The sequence below is a fragment of the Dromaius novaehollandiae genome, chromosome 19 (assembly GCF_036370855.1).
Source record: "Dromaius novaehollandiae isolate bDroNov1 chromosome 19, bDroNov1.hap1, whole genome shotgun sequence".
In the NCBI taxonomy this organism is placed as follows: domain Eukaryota; kingdom Metazoa; phylum Chordata; class Aves; order Casuariiformes; family Dromaiidae; genus Dromaius; species Dromaius novaehollandiae.
In genome coordinates this window covers 1,798,718-1,812,529 of record NC_088116.1, presented here as the reverse complement: position 1 = coordinate 1,812,529, position 13,812 = coordinate 1,798,718, and the positions used below count along the sequence as shown (strand labels likewise).

At 41.4% G+C, this 13,812-nt stretch overlaps 2 protein-coding genes across 2 annotated transcripts in view; one reads left to right on the top strand and one right to left on the bottom strand.

Annotated features, from left to right (window-relative positions):
• The window catches only part of NF1 (neurofibromin 1), a 179,053-nt gene that overhangs the window by 135,669 nt on the left and 29,572 nt on the right, over positions 1-13,812 (bottom strand). The gene's annotated exons all lie outside the window — the stretch shown is intronic.
• On the top strand, positions 625-10,290 carry WSB1 (WD repeat and SOCS box containing 1). Its single transcript, XM_026106900.2, has 9 exons — positions 625-804; positions 1,853-2,021; positions 3,025-3,293; positions 4,184-4,315; positions 4,719-4,819; positions 6,992-7,164; positions 7,558-7,671; positions 8,492-8,599; positions 9,147-10,290. The coding sequence occupies exons 1-9, from the start codon at positions 765-767 to the stop codon at positions 9,304-9,306; spliced, it is 1,266 nt and encodes a 421-aa protein (XP_025962685.1). The 5' UTR covers positions 625-764; the 3' UTR covers positions 9,307-10,290.

Sequence of the window (13,812 nt, the reverse complement as noted above, 5' to 3'; positions counted from 1 at the left end):
GGCGTTGCCAGAACAGGCTACGACTGCAGACCTCGCCACGATGGCACAGCAGCCCGGTCTTGCTACGGCACCGCCGGGTACCATTTCCCCCCAGCCACAGCTACATCACGGTTTTACTTAGAGCAGGAACAGGCTATATTTTAAGCAAGTCCGGGAGGGGGTTTTACAAGACGGGCTGTTGTCAGACTGCACGTTTTAATCCTCGGCGGGAAGGTGCAGTGCTTTCTGCAGGGGGGACAGGCCCCGCTCCCGCGGGGAGCCCTCGGCCGCGCCAGGGAAAGGCCGGACTTAGAAACCTCAACAGTACGACAGGGATTAAAGCAGCGCACCGCGAAGCACGCAGTTTAAGTTTAAGCCGGGAATTGCCGCTCCGCTTCCGAGGGCGGCGCGGAAACGTGGCGGCAGCGGCGCCTCAGGGAACGCCGCGCGGGCCGCCAGCCCCGTTGCGGACAGCGGAGCACGGGGCCTGCGGGGCGGCTCCCCGCCGCACCCCCCTCGCCCGGAGGCCGCCGGCCAACCGCGGGGGCGAGGCGAGGGGAGGGGAGCGGAGCGGCGGGCGGACCGCCGCCGCCTCCCGCCTCCCGGGCGCGGGGCGAGGCCGCCGCCGCCTCCCCCCCGCCCCCACGCTACACCCCGCGCCGCGGCGGCCATTTTGTCCCAGTCCCTGCGTCTCCGGCGAGCGGCGGTCGCTCTCGCTCCGTTGCGCCCGCTCGTGCCGCAGGTCCCGCTCCGTGCCCGAGCCGGTCCCAGGGGCGGCTCCGTAGATGGCCAGCTTTCCCCTGAATGTCAACGAGAAGCTCATCGGTGAGGGGCGGCCGCGGCGCCCGGGGGGCGGGGGGGGCGGCGGGAGGCTGGCTGCCGTGGCGCGGGCCAGGTCTCGCCGAGCAGCGGTCATGTAACGCTGTTCCCTTCACAGCTCGCCGCCCTCTCTGCCCCAGCTCGCAAACGCGCACGTGCTGCGCGGCGAAAACGCGCCGAGGGGGGCGCGGGGGCTGCCATGGCGGCCGCGGGGCCCCGCACGGCGCTCGCCGCCGGCGGGGTGGGGTGGGGTGGAGTGGGGGGCCTGCCCCTGCCCCTGCCCCTGCCCCTGCCCCGCCGCGCAGCGCGGCCGGCTGCAATAAGCCGACGTTGCCCGCGGGTCTGCCCCGAGTGGCCGTGTACGGCGTGTTCCTGCGCTGCCGGCCGGAGGGCGAGCGTCGTGAAAAGCACGGGTAGGGGCTCCTTAGGCCTGTGCCCCCCGCCTGAGCTGCAGAGGGAGGCTGCTCTGTGTGCAGTCACGTTATAAAGCAGGGGAAGACCAACCCGATCTGATCGCGCAGGGTTAACTTGCTTCCTATGATTGTTGCTTCAAGTATTTTTTCTGAGGGAGGGGCCGGATACTAAAGCATGCAAATCTATTTGCATTTTTCTTTAAGCGTTTAAAAGTTAAGAAAAAAAGCCACTCCTAGGCGGCTTAGTCACTGCACTCTCGAGTGTGAGGTGCAGCTGGAGCGCAACTCCGCTGCTCTCTCCAGAGCTGCAGTTAGAATAATTTCAATAACAGCCGTTCTCAGTAAGTTCTTGATTGATTTCAGTTGTGCTTCTGGCATCAAGATGTGACATTACTTACATGACAACAAGGAAATTTTAACACTAAGCTGTTTCTCTTTAGTGACTTAATCTCTTTTGCAGCTGCGGCTTACTGTTTTCATGGGTTACATAGCGGCAGTAAGACACTGCCCCCCTCCCGTCAGTTTCACAGGAAATAAAAGCAAAATATTTAAGTAACATACTGCCCAGTTCCTTTGTAATATTTTAAAATACGCTGAGTTTAATATTTTTTAATGGAATTTCCTCTTTGTTTTCTTTATAGCTCGGTCACGTACTGTAGGAGAACTCTTAGCCCCAACTTCTCCTTTTGACAAGAAGTGCGGACGTGAAAACTGGACTGTTGCATTTGCTCCTGATGGCTCATACTTTGCTTGGTCACAAGGGCATCGCATAGTGAAGCTGGTTCCCTGGTCTCAGTGCCTTAATAACTTGTAAGATAAAACCATACAGCTTTTAATTAACCTGAAAAATTTAGGAATTTCAAAGTAGGAGATAGTAGATTAAAATTCATGTGTTTTTTTTTTGGCTTTGATGTCTTTGGGAAAAACTAGCATTATTTAATTCCTTAATCTAAAGTATGAGCTATCGTCTCTTCTTCCCGTCTTGGAGGATTCTGTGGCCAGCAAGGGCAACAACTGGATCACAAATGCTACGGAGGAGTGATTTATTAATTCAGGTGTTCTAAAATAAGAGGAAGATAGAATGAAAAGGAAACTTAAAGACTAAACCAGATTTGGACTTTATAATTTCTTATCAGAACGAAGAACTTGGTGTTAACTTCTAGGAATTTATCTAAAAGGAAAGCTGTTTCCTTACTATTCTTTTTAGAATACCAGCTAAATTCCAAAAGACACACCTTATTTTCACTCGTAGATTACAGCTTAATGAGGTTAGTAACCTACGGTTCCATCTTTGTAGCTAGATAGTTACGTTGCCCCTTACAGCAAATCTGCTTTCTTTCTCTTCGTGGTGGTAATTTAGTTAGTTTTCCTGTGCTGGCTTCAGCATCTCTTCCCAGTTTTTATGCATGTAGGTGAATTTCAGGGAACCTCTTGCTCATTTAGAGCAAAGTCTTAGAATATTTTGTAATTCATTTTCTCTGTAAATGCTTCCAAAATGTTGTTTGTCAAAGTAGGTTAAGTTAATGCTCCCTACAAAGGTAAAAACATACAAGAAACTTACCATTATATTATGTAGGAAGGTTCCAGGGGTTAATAATTCTTCTGACAGTTGTGAGAAAACTGCTTTTATAATTTGAATGTAAAAATGCTTCATTATGGGCCTTCAAAATGTATCTCATGCCAACCCATATATTTTTTTTACATCTTAACAAAGACCTTTTTGTTCTAGTTTATTCTGAATGTTACATGATATACTACTACTTATTTTTATATTAAAAGATACGCTTTATACTATTTTTTGTTTGTTTTACAGTTTGTTGCATGGCACAAAGAATGTGGCAAATTCAGTCAGTACAAGACTTTCGAGACAGAACAGCGATAGTGGTCAGAAAAATAAGCCTTGTGAACATATAATAGACTGTGGTGATATCGTCTGGAGCCTTGCTTTTGGGTCTTCAGTGCCTGAAAAGCAGAGCCGCTGTGTGAATATAGAATGGCATCGTTTCAAATTTGGGCAAGACCAGCTTCTACTTGCAACAGGCTTGAACAATGGGCGCATCAAGATATGGGATGTATATACAGGTAGAGTGTGCGAAGCGAAGTTTGCATTTCAGTGTCACTTTCTGTAGTAGTAACATCATTAATGCATAGAATAAATTGCTTACAGAATTTTAATTGGGAATTGAACTTGAATGCAAGTTAAATAATCTAAAAATAGCATGAACTCCTGCAACTAGAAGTGTTCAAATACTGTTTGAAGAAGCAACAGGCTCAGGTCATACTTTTGAGATATACTCGATAGATGATAAAGCCTTGTTGCTGCAAAATGCTTAAGTATGTGATTGACTTCTGGTGCACCAGCTGCTCACTCTAAAACGTTCTGCTGGATCGTAGTTTTAAGATACTTTCAAATAAAGGAAACTTTCAAAATGGGAAGTTGCTTTCAGTTCTCGAGTATGATGAAGAAATTACATTGATGAGAACCTTTTATTTTTTTAAACGTAAATATTGTTCAAGTGATAAGGGACTGAATCTGAAACCAGGGAATCTCGTAAGTTAGCTGGTAACACATTTAGGAGAAAGCTTTTCAGCTTTTAAAAATGAAACTAATGACTACTGAGTAATCTGTTATTATATCCTATAAATTTAAGCTCAGCATGCAGATGTGTATCAAAAGACAGGTCTTGCCTCATTTGTCAGGCATCTGGTCCTAGTATATAGATTTGTGCAAAAAGTTACTACCTTTAAAGGAAATTGCTCTTCAGTGCAGAAGAGTCTAAAAAGATATACATGCATTTTACTGTATGAAGGATTTCTACAAAGAATATTTGCTGTAGTTATATATTCTTCTGCCTGTGTTCAAAATTTCTTGTGATTTCTTTTGGACTTCAGTTTTTCCATAAGGGATTTAATTGGAATAAAAGGCTACTCTATAATCTTTCATTTTAAACTGTGATGTTTTCACATAACAGGAAAACTCCTCCTTAACCTGATGGACCATACAGAAGTTGTTAGAGATTTAACCTTTGCTCCAGATGGCAGCCTGATTTTAGTGTCTGCATCAAGAGACAAAACACTGAGAGTGTGGGACCTGAAAGATGATGGTATGCATTTAAGAAGTTTATCTGTTGTAATACCTAGGAGAAATATGAACATACACTCCTCCAGTAATTGCTGTAAATTCAGCTGGGTCTACATTTCTTTAAAAACTAACTTCCTTTTTTTAGTCACTTGCTCCACACATTCCCTTGAAATACTTTCTCTATATGTGCCCTAAAAGTACATCTTGGCAGTGGGTTAAGAGCGTATGAACTGACCTTTCTGAACAGGGGCTTAGGATTTGGAGACTGCATGACAGATAACTTTTTATTTGAGTGTAGAATAACACTGCAAGATGTCATTTGGAAAAGAGTATGAAATTTCATGAAGGAAAAACTAACTGGAAAAGCTGTTCATATTGGATTGGGAATCTTTAACCAATTCTTACAGAAATGTCTTTCTTTTTAGGAAATATGATGAAAGTACTAAGAGGACACCAGAACTGGGTATATGGTTGTGCATTCTCTCCAGACTCTTCCATTCTCTGTTCTGTTGGAGCTAGTAAAGCAGTATGTGTCAGAGTTTCTTGTTCATTAAATCTACTGAATTGTGTGCATAATCATTTTAAATCTAAGTAACATTAAGCTTGTGCTCGGTGTCATGAACTTCTAATGTTTTATGATGATGTAAAAGTGCATGAAATAAAACTAGCACATGGTGCAGAGACACTGATTTATGAATTGAACTTGCACTGCTTTTAGTTGAAGAAACTTTAAGCATTCCTTGAAGTAGTTCTGCACATGTATACAGTATAAAAACAAAGATGACTAAAGCTTCTAGTGTTAAAAGATACTTAGATTAATGTATAAAACTATTTTGCTATTGATTTTATCCTTTCTATTTCCTGCTCAATGAAAAGGACTTTTCAAAGTCTGAGCCAGTCATGGTATCTCCTGCTGAACAAAAATGTTCCTACATGTTCTCCAATACAAAAGGCACTCTTGTGTCTAAAGATCTAGAATGAAGAACAGCATACTGGTTTTGTTTTCATCTGTATTCTAATGCCCTGCTAGAGAACTGAAAGCAGTGCAGGTAAAGCACATATACAGTAAGCTGCTTTTCTTAGCACTGAAGAGTCGGTATATAGTAGAATAGGGAATTCAGTCTAGTTACTTTTTTTTTTTGTAGTTTAACAAAGTCTAGTGGTGCTGAGTAAAAACACAATTAATGTGAACTTTGAATACTACTTTGTAAGGATGACTGTTCAAATGCATTTTATACATTAGAGTAAGTTATCAGTGCAGATTTGATAGAGAATAGTTGAGATCTGGGTTTTGTTTTTTCTTTAAGTAGAGCAGATGTGGATGTATACATTGATATCTTTAGGCTTTGTGTTTTCCATAAGCTTCTTGCTTTCCCTGTCACAGGTGGTGGCAGCAATATTGGTGTGATTGAGGTTAAGCTGGCACCACTCACACAGGAGCACAATGGTGTTAGCTGGGCAGAAAGAGTGGCATCTCTGGCTACCAGGCTGGGGGCGAACTTTACCATAGGATGAAGTAACCTTGCATTCGACTGCAAGGTGTACTGTACGTACGCAGGTGCTGGTTGATGTCCACTTTCTGCTTTCTTTCTTTCTTTTATTATTATTATTTTTTTAATTTTCACAGCAGTGAAACACAGTGACTCCTAAAACGTAGTTTCCAGCTTTATGGAATGTTGGGGTCTTCCTGGCGAAATTGATCAACATGTTTATAACTTATTATAAAACAGTTCAGTTTTAGGAAGTATGTGAGGCACTAAGGCTCTGTTTGCTTTAGTCAAACATATATATTTGCCCAAGATGTCAGTACTTAATCCGTACAGTAAAACTGAGTTGGGGATAAATCAAGGACCCTACTAATGAGCTCTGTTAGGGACATAGTATTTTATGCCAAAAACTTGCATTTTCTGTAAAATCATGCTGCAGTACATAGCTCTTTCCTGTTACATTATTCTGCAGTCTTCATTTTCATTACATATACTGTACAACTACATGTAAAATTCCAAAATACTATTATCTTTTATCAATTTTTATAATATAATATGCAATAAGCTGGGTAAATTTTAATATTAATGCACTTTTTATTGTTGACTTGATTTAAAATGCATAAATACTTTCTAATAATGTGGTTATACTTCCCTGTTGTTTTGCCAAAGACATAACTTTTGGCTGTGAAAATTCTCTTTGCTTGCAGTATCTGTTTCTCTTCCTAGGCTGACGTTGGTGATCCAAGCCAATTGTAAACAAGTGATCTTAAAGGGATGCCACTGGAGTAACAATATGTTAACCTTACATTTTCTGTCTGTATATTTCTTAAAATTTTGGTAGTTACTGAAAAGAGGGGACTGTAGCGGTTAACCCTATTTATTTCTGCATATTTTAATAAAATAGTTTTGTAATACACCAATTTCAGTAAGCTACATGCTTAAATTGTGTTGCCTTTATCTTACATTTTGGCTTATTTTGTTAATAACATTTAACAAACTTGAGTTAGAACTTGCATGTCTGCTTTAATTATTTTTAAAAAACTTGATTTTAATCCAAGTATGACACTGAGCATATTTCTTAATTGTAGTAATTCATAATGCCTGATTTTAATATTATCCTAAATAAGACTAGCAGCTATACTTTAAAAAGAAATGTAAATGCATCATTGTATCTCTGGGCAGAGCTATAACATTAGCTTTTTTAATTGCAGGTTTTTCTCTGGGATATGGATAAATACTCCATGATACGGAAACTAGAAGGACATCACAATGATGTTGTAGCTTGTGAGTTTTCTCCTGATGGAGCTTTACTGGCTACTGCATCTTATGATACTCGAGTTTATGTCTGGGATCCACATATTGGAGTTATTCTTATGGAATTTGGGTAAGTAAAGTAGTCAAATCTGGAAGCCTTTTCTCCTGGAATGAAGGTAGCTACTTAAAATTAATGTGTTTATGTAATTAACTGATAACTAGATTTGGGAAAAATCGCAGTAGTGGCTGATGGAAATACCAAAGTGGCAGAACAGTGGAAGTTTTTCTTCTGTCATCTGACAAATAATTTAAAGCACTAGTATTTTCAAGTGTATTAATTTAAGCATCTTCAATAAAGCTCAAGTGTTCAGTACTACAAAAGATACTGTAGTTCAACCTCCACTTCTGATTACCGTTAAATGTTTAATCGATTTTTTTCTTCCTCACCTTTGCTAGTCCTGCTAAAGGAAACCTCTTCCACAGTTCTTAAACGTTACACTGTTACGTGTCTGTCTATCTCCAGGCATCTGTTTCCCCCTCCTACTCCAATATTTGCTGGAGGAGCAAATGACCGATGGGTCAGATCTGTATCTTTTAGTCACGATGGACTACATATTGCAAGTCTTGCTGATGATAAGTAAGTATGAGGAAAGATTTGCTAGACTACTTTAAAAGTTGATGTCATATGGGAAGAATTAAATACTAAGTCAGCCCCCCCCCCCCAGCAACTAAGAAGTTACTCCTGCTGGGCTTAGTAAAAGTAGATGAGTTGTCTGGTATGTGCTAATGTTCATTCTGAACACAGACAAAGAGTTGTGTACAAGGTGGCTGATCTGAATAACTTAGGTGTGTAACAAATGACTGAAAACAAAAAATAGGGTTTGTAAACAGTGAAAGACATAAATGGAGCTAATGATGCAGTTAAGTCTTCTGTATAGTTTTAGATTGCAAAGTAAAATGAAAATTACTCTGATCTGGTATTTAACTTCTGCTAATATTGCAAATCCTATTTTGAAGAACTGTATTTTAGAAGGTGAAGAATGGTTTCCTAAGATGACAGTGTGGGTGTTAAACTATCTAAAGGAGGTTTTAGGATTTGTTTGTTTGTTTATTTTTAATTAAAACAAGCATTGTTAAGATTGCTTAGCATATGTGTCACTTATTAAAAGATCAGCTATCTAAATCTGTAGTTCAAATTATTGCTTCCTGCTGTTGAAGGCAACCTTTTACTTCAGTTGACACAACGAGAATTGTTGAAGATGTGCAGATCAAGGTATATATTAGGAATGAAGTTACAGCATTTCAGGCCAAATTTGAAATGTCGTGTATGCATATTAAAGGCTTTATTAAATTCCCTGAATTCTGCTTCAGAGCACATTTTCCTCTAATGCTGTGCAATAACTTGCAGAATTATATGGCTACTCTGATAACTTACCACTTAATTCTTCCCTTTTCAGAATGGTGAGGTTCTGGAGAATTGATGAAGATTACCCCGTACAAGTTGCACCTTTGAACAATGGGCTCTGCTGTACCTTTTCTACTGATGGCAGTGTTCTAGCTGCAGGGCAAGTATACATTTAAACTTTTTCCCTAAAATGTTAATACAATACAAACCTTGAAAAAGTTGTCTAAAAGCTGTAAAAATCTTAATTGTGACTTGCAACTTGATGCTTTTGAATTTGTTTAATCTCTGGTACTATTTGTTTAAACATTCCTGGAATAGCAGTAAAATCTAGAAGCTGATAAACTCCTTTCTTATCTTTGAGAATAAATAAAATAAGCATACAGACCCACAAACATATGAATTGGAAGAACCCATTAGATAATCAAAGGAAGTTATTCTGCTTTAGGTGGTACACCAAATAGCTGTTGGAGGATGTTGCATAGACAATCAGTACCATATGGTACCATAATGACTCTAACAAGTTGCTACTGTGCTGCTATAGCTTACTAGAAGAACTGGCTTCTAGTGTAAATTAGTCTGGGATCAGCTAGAATTAAGCAACAGGCAGTTCAGAGCATATTCCCCCTAACTAACAAATGTATGTGAGACCTTATAGTAAATTGAAATCATTCAGGTGGAGTAATTCTGTTTTCTTTTTGTTTCGGCAGGACACAGGATGGAAGTGTGTATTTCTGGGCAACTCCAAAACAAGTTTCCAGTCTCCAACACCTGTGTCGTATGGCAATTCGAAGAGTGATGCCCACCAGCCTAGTCAAGAACTTGCCTATCCCATCAAAAGTGGTGGAGTTCCTTTGTTACCAGATTTAAATACAAGGGAAAAAAGAAAAAAAAATGGCAGGTGGCCCAGCTGCTGAAACTGGTTAAACACTTCAAAGAATCCTCAAACTTTACAGCCTTTAAGCTTAAAACTCTACAGGTTTTCAATAGCTATTTAAATGGATAACCTAAGTACTATTTTGTCAAAGTGTCTGACAAGTTTTTAATATTTATAGAAAACACAGTAGAAGTATTCCTGATGTTCTCAATTTTCTAAGATACACAACTGTGAAAACATGTACATACATAGACATAAGCTGCTATGTGTTATCAATGTACCTTTAAAAATGGCTTTTGTGATTTTTAACGTGTATCATGTATATATTGCTTTTGTAGGGCCATCAGATGCATCTGTGCTGTAAAGTGGAAGGATAGCTATTCTGGGACACTGAGTTAGAAAAAATATTGACTTAAGGAAGCTTAACTGCTCTGTATGTATGTACATTGGTTGGGATTCAGGAAACTGATACAGAGATGCAAATTCATGTTAGTTTATTTCATGAAAAGGTACAGCTTAGCTTTTTAGAGCAATGTATGGTGAAGGGAAGTAGGCCGAGGTAAGGGATAGATTATATGTAACGTGAATCCAAGAATGTTGCCTGTGTGTCAGCTAAAAAAGGCCTTAAGTTTTGTATCAAAAAAAAAAAAAAGGTTAAATTTCAGTATTGGGCAGTGTTAAAGAAATACATCCTTACATTTCTAAAATCTAACTACTGTATTGTTGCCTGATACTATGTCTGTAAAGAGAGACAAGTTTACAGACCCAGTTTATTATTCTTTGACCCTATAATATCTCTTCGGGGGTGATTATTGATTATTGGCCAAAGATAAGCAAAATACTTGTTTTTGCCTTCTGTTATTTATCTGTACCTGCAGATACAAAGAATGTATGCATTGCATAAAATGCCTGATTATATATATATATTTTTTGTTGAATTTTTTTATTAAAAACTTGTATAAAAGTTTTTTCTGATATCATATGTGGTGACTGATTTATCGACACCTGTGTGCATGCAAGTAACAATTCTGATGGGAATCTGCTATGACAGGGCTCTGTATAGTTTTCCATTTCAGGACCACAGTATATTTTATGTAATTAGGAGTGTACTGCAAGATCCTGAACTATATAAGTATCTCAGAATTCATAAAATACTCTGATGCTAGACTTCAGCATGCTGATGTGAGTGGAGATGAGCAACGTAATCCGTGCTCAATCCCTGCTGATGCTAGCAGATCAGCACTTATATATAGTTTTAAACAGGTGGAAAAGAGTATTTATTGTTTCACCCTGTCAGCATTTAGGAATGTTTTGTTTGGAGATAAGAGGAGCTCTTCAGTGGTATTTATAAACATACACCATTGTTGTGACTATGTGACACTAAATGCTATTTTTCCCCCTTCTTCATCATTGTAACACTGGGGGGGGGGGGGGCATATACATGCTGTTTAAAGTGCAAGTTACAGTATAAGACATTTTAGTTACAGAATAACAGTATTTGAATAGTTGCTCAGAGTGTAGTCTGCTGTGAATGCTATTCCCTACCTGGTGGTAATAACTTCACATGCTATTAGAAGAGTAGGTGACAGTTGAATGGGAGAAACAAGTAAAACAGAAATGAGTTAGAGCAAGGCACAACCCACCTCAACTTGCACACAGAGGTGAGTGAAGAATAGCAACAAGGCATGAAGTTTTCTGCCAGGAAGCTTTCTAATTTACAAACACATGCTCCATCCAAATGCAGATCAGGACTTCCATGTTTTCTGTCCCTTCCTAGCCAAGCTGCACTGGAAGGCATCGCTGGGCTGGCAGGCCGGAGACCGGCACTCGTGTGGCTGATTATCAACATCCGTACCTGCACGACTTTGGGACACTACCTAAGGCCTGAATTCCAGAGACAGTGAGCAACCTCAGCTTCGATTCATGTCAAGCTGGGTCCTGCACCATTCTGGACACCGAGCACTTCAGCTCTCCTCTCCTCTGTTCCCAACCTGCAAACCCGGCCTTTGAGCCTCTTTTGTCTGTTCAGAGTGTGAACTCTGCAGAGGAAGGACTGTTTCTTACAAGATGGGCATTGCTAGCAAAAACCCACTCCCCCGTGCCAGATAAACAACATCAACACCACCACCCTTGCAATCTCTACAAACATTTCTGTTCTCCTCCACTTCTCACACCTGCAGCCTTGAAAAGATGTCGCGCCAATACACTGCTGTGGAACATCCCAGGAATAACGCTTGCATCCCCTTCTACATATCAATAACATGCTTGAGCCTAGATGGTTCAGTGCCACACAGCTCTACAAAACATATCCAGTTCCTAGAATAACTCATGAAAGAAAGAGGAAACCTAAGCGGTACGTTTGCACTTGTTGCACCGACCAGGACGAGCGTCTTCACAGCCAGGATGCCTGCATGCCTGGTACGTCCCCTGGCTTCCAGCTGGCAGCACCACAAGAATCAAGCACCAAATATATTTCTGGAATTCCTGACTTCATCATCAGATTTTGCAAGAATGTAACAGCTTTCCCAAACAGCCCATCTGTAAATAAATTTAGTGCAAACTAAACCTCACAGAGTGGAAGGGGCAGCTACTGCATGTTCCCGAGTGCCACGTGAAAGTGCTGTGTCTGGCTGTGCCCATGCAAAACTTACATACAGTAGCTAAAGGATAAGTAAGTACGAGTAGCTGCATACTATCACATGTGAAGCTAATAGCAAACTTTTACAAAACATAGTTTAACATGAATCACTACTTGAAAAATTGGTCTAGAGAAGGAAAAAAAAGTCACTATCCTAAGTATTTCCCCCCGCCAAGTTTGAAGCCTCATGCTTGTGAGGAAATGCTTCCCACCCCTCTATTTATTTTGTTTCCTACAGCAAAACAAACAAACAAAAACCCTTCTCAGTGCCTGACCCATTCCTGCAGCTGTCAGGATCTCCAAAGGGCTCCCTGGGGCTGCTTCTAAGAGGTGTCAGGTGTAAGAGCATTGATGGGATTAACTATTTCCTCAGGCTAAGCAGAGTTGTGCCTAAAGTTGTTCGTAGCCATGTAAAAATATATTCTGCATGGCAAAAGCAGTATTACTAGCCATTCTGGTATTTTTGCTGTGCATGTAATCGATGTCTATAAAGCATTCTGCAGTCCCTTACTGAAGTGTGCTCTGGGTATTAAAGAAAATCAATCAAGCTGACAGGAACTGAGCAGAGGGAGCAGGAAGCAGAGCTAATCCTGCACACGCTGACACGCCGCTTCCGCTATCCAGCGGCAGCGAGCGCTGCCAAGCAAGGGGCAGGCAGCAAAGAGGATTAACAGGAAAAGGGGATGATGCAACCGTTTGCAAAACTTCCTGACGGGAGCAGAGATATCGAGCAATAGAAGACAGAAAGATACAAATAATGGAGAATCACTAGGTAGCAGCAAATGTCAGAAACTTTTAAACAAGAAAGTATGAGAGCAGCACAAACACAATAGACAGGTGGGAGTCCAAATGGGAAAGGGGGAGGTGGACATTTCCAGGAGAATACAGCGAGGAGGAACTCAGTAACCTACTCTGGCGCTGAGCACTGAAGACCTGCACGTCGCTGCCCTCCCCAACGGCAGCTGCCCGACCCTGCTGGGCTAACGGGCTCCCGCGCTTGCAGCGCAATCGTGCAGCCAAACCCTTCCACTCTGGATTTCCTCCTACTCAGAGGATATTTCTGTTCCGAGTCTAACAGCTGCCAAGTGAGGGCCATTTGGCCTCATCGAGGTCTAGGAGTAAAGCCTGGATTGCATGCTTTGTTTATGATTTAGTTTATGACTTTTGAGAAGTCACTTAATCTTTCTGTGCACCAGTTTCTAGGTGTTTAAAGAGATGCTGCCTGCTTCAAGTCTATGAGTAAAAGCTGCCACGTAAGCGTTTTCTGCAACAAGAACATGGACTCAGCAGAAAGGCCTTCGACCAAAAGCGCACGGACTCCTTGTTTCCCTGAAACTAGAATTTTTGTGCTAACAGATTTCAACCAGGCCAGAATTACACCTGTTATCTTGCAACTCCAATAGGCATAAATAAACACTGCATTACAGTTCAGCTATTACCATACATTATAAGGTAATGTTACACAGCTCTCTAATTTGGAGTTACACAAGCACGCATAATTCTCTAAACTCTCAGAAAACTTGCACAAGACACCCTGGCCTGCTTCCCCTGCCTTCACCAACTCTGAACGCAGCGCCGCAGCTACTCCAACAGCAAACCATGCCCGCCGAGTCTCGGCCTGCTTCTCCGAGCTCTGCCAGCTTCCCTTACCTTGTTTTAACACTCCCTCCAGGACCTCAAGGATGATTTTAGAGCAGGTACACAGGCTACTTCATTAGTAACAGTATTTATAACTATTTAAGTGTTTACAAGCCACTGCCTGCTCTGCAGCAGGGCATACCACACGCAAGCCTCCCAACTGATTCATCCACAACATCCTCCAGGAGTTTCTGGTTCTGAACATTGTAAAAACCTGAGCCCA

What these genes read in the sequence shown, in the direction of transcription:
- WSB1 (XM_026106900.2), top strand. Translation starts at nt 765, where the DNA reads ATGGCCAGCTTTCCCCTGAATGTCAACGAGAAGCTCATCG. An exon ending in GTGGGACCTGAAAGATGATG is followed by an intron (nt 4,316 to 4,718) that starts GTATGCATTTAA and finishes CTTTCTTTTTAG; the next exon opens with GAAATATGATGAAAGTACTA. An exon ending in GTTATTCTTATGGAATTTGG is followed by an intron (nt 7,165 to 7,557) that starts GTAAGTAAAGTA and finishes GTCTATCTCCAG; the next exon opens with GCATCTGTTTCCCCCTCCTA.